We start from the raw sequence: 4,783 nt of genomic DNA, 5'->3' as shown, positions 1-4,783 counted from the left end.
TGTGTGTGTGAGTGTGAGTGTGAGTGTGAGTGTGAGTGTGAGTGTGTGTGTGTGTGTGTGTGTGTGTGTACCCTGTGTATGATGCCAGCAGCATGTAGGTGTTTGATGCCGCAGAGCATCTGATAAAGCAGGTATGAGAGTCTCTCGTGGTCCAGCTCCATCTGAATGACCTGGCACAGGTTAGCATCCATCAGCTCCATCACCAGATACCTGCAGACAGAAGACGCAGGAACACAAATGAACAAGCATGTATGCAAGCATGCACACACAGATTTGTGAGTTATGCAGGACTTTTAAGATGCATTTCAGTGGCATCTACTGTACATGATGTACATCATCAGTAGCTCTCGTTATTTAACCCATTTGAGTTAATCCTAGGCCAAATTTATATTTTGTATAACAGATTTGACAAGCCACAGGACATTTCACTTCCATTCTAATACAATTTTTAAATCACAGCAGAAAGAACTTACACATCCTGGAATTCTTCAAGTGTCTTCTGAGGCGTGAACACATTTAGCAAGCCAATTATCTGTGAAATGAAAGCATAATGCATAAAAGCTGTGCCCTGTGATGTGAGGTTCACAAGCTGATCTATGATTACATCAAATTCTTACAATCTAAAATATTACAAAATTACAAACTACAAAAGTGCATATATATATATATATATACACTTCAGATCAAAAGTTTGGAGTCAGTACATTTGTCAAGAAATGTATACTTTTATTCAGCAAGGAGGCATTAAATTGATCAAAAGTGACTGTAAAGACATTTATAATGCTACCAAAGATTTCTATTTCAGCTGTCTCCAGAATGGATTTCAAAGAATCCTGAAAAATATAACGTATCATGGTTTCCACCAAAAAATGAAGCAGCACAACTGTTTTCAACATTGATAATAATCAGAAATGTTTCTTGAGCAGCAAATCAGCATATTAGAATGATTTCTGAAGATCATGTGATGCTGAAGACTGGAGTAACTGGACTTTGGTATGTTCTCCTACGCACCTATCTATTAATTGTCAATTGACAATATATAATAAAAAATAAAAAAAAGTTGTTTTGAATTGTAATAATATTTCACAATATTACTATGTTTTTGATCAAATAAAAGCAGCCTTGGCGAGCAGAAGAGACTTTTTCAGCTTTACAAAAGTTTTTATACACACACACCCACATAAACACACAGACAGAGACAGAGCAAAACATGTCTTACATTTTTGTGGTTGACACATTTCATCAGGACCAGTTCTCTGTAGGCCCGTTTGGCGTGGGTTTGGTTCTGAAAGGGTCGGCTAAGTTTCTTAATTGCAACATTTCGTTCAAGGACATGGTCGTACGCTGAGCTAAAAAGACAAAGAGAAAGCCAAACACAAGCTTTCATTCACCACACTTACTCCCGTGAGCCGTCTTAATGACAATCCATTTCTTTTATATTTTACAGGCTGATAATAAATCCATTCAACTTACCAGACGATGCCTTGTGCTCCAGATCCGATTGGTCTTAAATTCTGATAGCGCTTCAAAACGGTGAACGTGGAATCTCCTACATCTATGCTGTAGTATTCCTTCTCACGCTTATTCCTGTTCATGGTGAAAACCGTTCTGACTGTGTCTTACGCATTCAAGAAGAACTTCCCCTTCAAAAATCTGAAAAGACAAAAAAGAAAGAAATTCATGAGTACATTTTAACCTTAATTTGTTTTGGTTATGCCGTTGAAAAGAAAGAACAAATAATGTGGTTTGCCAATAAAACACTTTCAAAAGAACTTGGCCTTCAAAGTTAGGTAAAATGCATAAATGCAAATTTATGAGTCCTAGACTAAAATAATGCAACAGAGCATTGCAACTAGGAATGATATATCGCATATTCATCTTATATTTGTACATTTTGGTGTCTATATATAAAAGAGCTACAGTTTGCCTATTGCAGTGATTGTAATGCGATTTTTATTTGGCCCTTAAGTTTTCCAAAGTCTAACTGTGCCATTCGACTAGTTCAATGATCTTTCACGACTAGGGCTGGGCGATAAAACGATAACGATAATTATTGTGATATACAGCGCTGACAAACAGGAGAAACACTGTGCACAACGATACAGTCAGAAGGCTTTTCAGTCTACAAATCGCCATCATTTACCATGATTTTACTGTAGTAACACTAACTGAACCATGGTATTGTGTCAGAAATGTGGGATATATTTATACTGAATTTTATTATATCATTAATGTAGACATATATTAAATGCATTAAAGGAGTAATGGAATATTTTTTTTGTGATTAAGCTATAGCGCTTGTGCAGTTATACTAACTGTATTTTTCATACAAATACCTAGAAACCATATAGTTACATTTTTACCATGATATTGAGGTGCAATACTGTGGTTATTATTTTCTAAATGTATGCTACTATGGAAGACCAATGGTTAATTTTAATAAAACTCAAACAGTCAGAATAACTACATTTCACCATATAAAAATTAGGTTAATACAATTTTTACAGATGTTACTGTTATTGATAATGAACATACATTTACATATAATATAATATTACATATTTAATATTGCAGCCAGCACTGCAAACTGCGCTGAAGATACACATCATCAAAGTCAGGAACACAAACCAGTTTCATAATTTGAAACAATGCCACTCATTAGAACATGCAGAAACTAAGAAATATTTTTTTTCAATAATTTTTTTATTAAGATATTTCCTTTGTTAAGGAAAAATGACTGGGAAAAGTGTAAAGAATTCAAAAAGTGTGTGAAGTGTTTGTCATATTCTGACCATAAAGAGTAGTTTAAAACTACAATTAATTGTCTGGTTTCTACAACTTTCACTTAGGTGCAGAAATCTGCCTTTAAACTTGAAATAAAATGATCGTGATAATTATCCACGACTCATGAGTTTATAAAACTAAAGCATTTTAACTGGGTTTCTCATTTAAATTTCAGTAGCTAAAACGGTTTCAATAAACTGATTCAAAACAACATCATACAAAAATATCAGAATCAGAAAGAGCTTTATTGCCAGTTATGTTTACATATACGAGGAATTTGTTTTGGTGACAGAAGCTTCCACAGCACAAACAGATTACAGTGACAAGACAGACAATAAAAAGAATAAAAATAGGATAAGTAAATAGGAAATAACAATATATTTTAAAAAATGTAAAAATACACAATATACAATGTAAATATATAAAATAGATTGCATTTGTGTGTACAAATGCAAGGAAATGTAAAAAGAGGTATGCGTGTTAAATAAATAAATGTATAAGTAGTGTTGTGTATTACACGTTTACTGCCAAGTTAACTGTTCATGAGATGGATTTCTTGAGGGAAGAAACTGTTCTTATGTGACTGCAGAGTAGGACTGTATCAGCAGCTCCTGTGGCAGCTTGAACTTCCTCAGTACAGCCTCTGCTGGGCCTTCTTGACAATGTGAGTGTCCCACTTCAGCTCCTGAGAGATGCTGGTGCCCAGAACCTGAATGAATCTACTGCAGCCACAGTGCCGTTCATGATGGAGAGTGGGGGGAGTGCAGGGGGGTTTCTCCTGAAGTCCACGATCATCTCCACTGTTTTCAGCGTGTTCAGGACGTTATAACTGCATCAGACAGCCAGCTCTTTAACCTCCTGTCTTTAAGCAGAATTGTCTCCGTACTGGAAGAGGCCGATAAGTGTGGTGTCGTCTGCAAACTTCAGGAGCTTGACTGATCCATATCCATAAATCTAGCCTTTTATTGCTACATATCCGTCTTTGTACATATTAATTAAACCAATTTTAGTTCAGTGAAAAACATGGTTTATTTTTTAACTAGATAAGAGAAATTCAGAACAAATGCATAGCTATCAAGCTAAACACTGAATATCATGAAAATAGTGCAAAATAGCAATCTATTTTCTTCATGAGCTACCATGAAAGTCTATGCACTTTGGAAAGCGGGTGATGAATCTGAGCTAAGAAGCAGCAGCAAAGCCTCATCTTAATGCATCATCAGCGTTATAGTGACTTGAAGCAGAAATACATATTTAAACAGGTACACTGCTCAGGGAACTGTGAAAAAAATGACCCAGGCTGATACATTTGTATTGTGTTTATTCATTTATAATCCATTTATTCATATAAGCATCCATAATCATTAGTCATCTATAGAATTTATTATTTGATTATTTTATCATGCTTTAATATTTATATTTCTTATTATTTTCCTTGCTTATGCATTTTCATTATTCTTCAATCTCATGATTGTGGGGTTTCATAAACTGTTTTGTCTTTATGAATAAGAGATAAGAGGGAATGTTTATGGAAATCCAAGGTTTATGGGATGTTGTAGGAATCAGTTGAACATTACTTGTTCAATTTGTGTTCGTCAGATGAAGTCTGAGCATTGAGACATACGCAACTAAGATTGTACACTGCTAGTTATGGATATATATATTTTTTTTTTATTTTTTTTTTATGTATTGTTCTGTATTAAAACAAATGCAAATAAATATATTTGGGGAAAAAAAGATTGTACACTGCTCTTTTTTCCCCATCATCACTTTGTATCCTGCTTCTGCTCTTCTCTGGTTTTACTCAGTCAACTTCTTGGCTGATTGAAGACAGTAAAACCCTTGTTTTAGGTATTTGTCGGTACTAGTGCTGGGCGGTATGACCAAAAATTTATATCACTGTATTTTTCAAAATTATACCGGTTTCACGGTACATGACGGTATTTTTTTTTCATGCATGACCGGGTGTTAACCATATTTTCTACTGATTGAGAGAGGA

At 34.7% G+C, this 4,783-nt stretch overlaps 1 protein-coding gene across 3 annotated transcripts in view; it reads right to left on the bottom strand.

Annotated features, from left to right (window-relative positions):
* Positions 1-4,783, bottom strand: part of LOC107709004 (mitogen-activated protein kinase 8-like) — a 17,855-nt gene that overhangs the window by 7,736 nt on the left and 5,336 nt on the right. For all 3 annotated transcript variants that reach the window (XM_016513400.1, XM_016513399.1, XM_016513401.1), the window contains exons 2-5: positions 1,474-1,653; positions 1,220-1,349; positions 474-532; positions 72-210 (exon numbers count right to left, since the gene is read on the bottom strand). In XM_016513400.1, the coding sequence (XP_016368886.1) occupies positions 72-210; positions 474-532; positions 1,220-1,349; positions 1,474-1,595 (450 nt within the window). In that variant the 5' untranslated portion in view covers positions 1,596-1,653. The remainder of the gene's footprint in view (positions 1-71; positions 211-473; positions 533-1,219; positions 1,350-1,473; positions 1,654-4,783) is intronic.

This window comes from Sinocyclocheilus rhinocerous, unplaced genomic scaffold, assembly GCF_001515625.1.
Source record: "Sinocyclocheilus rhinocerous isolate Xijiao unplaced genomic scaffold, SAMN03320098_v1.1 scaffold24, whole genome shotgun sequence".
In the NCBI taxonomy this organism is placed as follows: Eukaryota; Metazoa; Chordata; class Actinopteri; order Cypriniformes; family Cyprinidae; genus Sinocyclocheilus; species Sinocyclocheilus rhinocerous.
The sequence above is the reverse complement of the archived record's forward strand: the minus strand, read 5'-3'. Positions and strand labels throughout refer to the sequence as shown.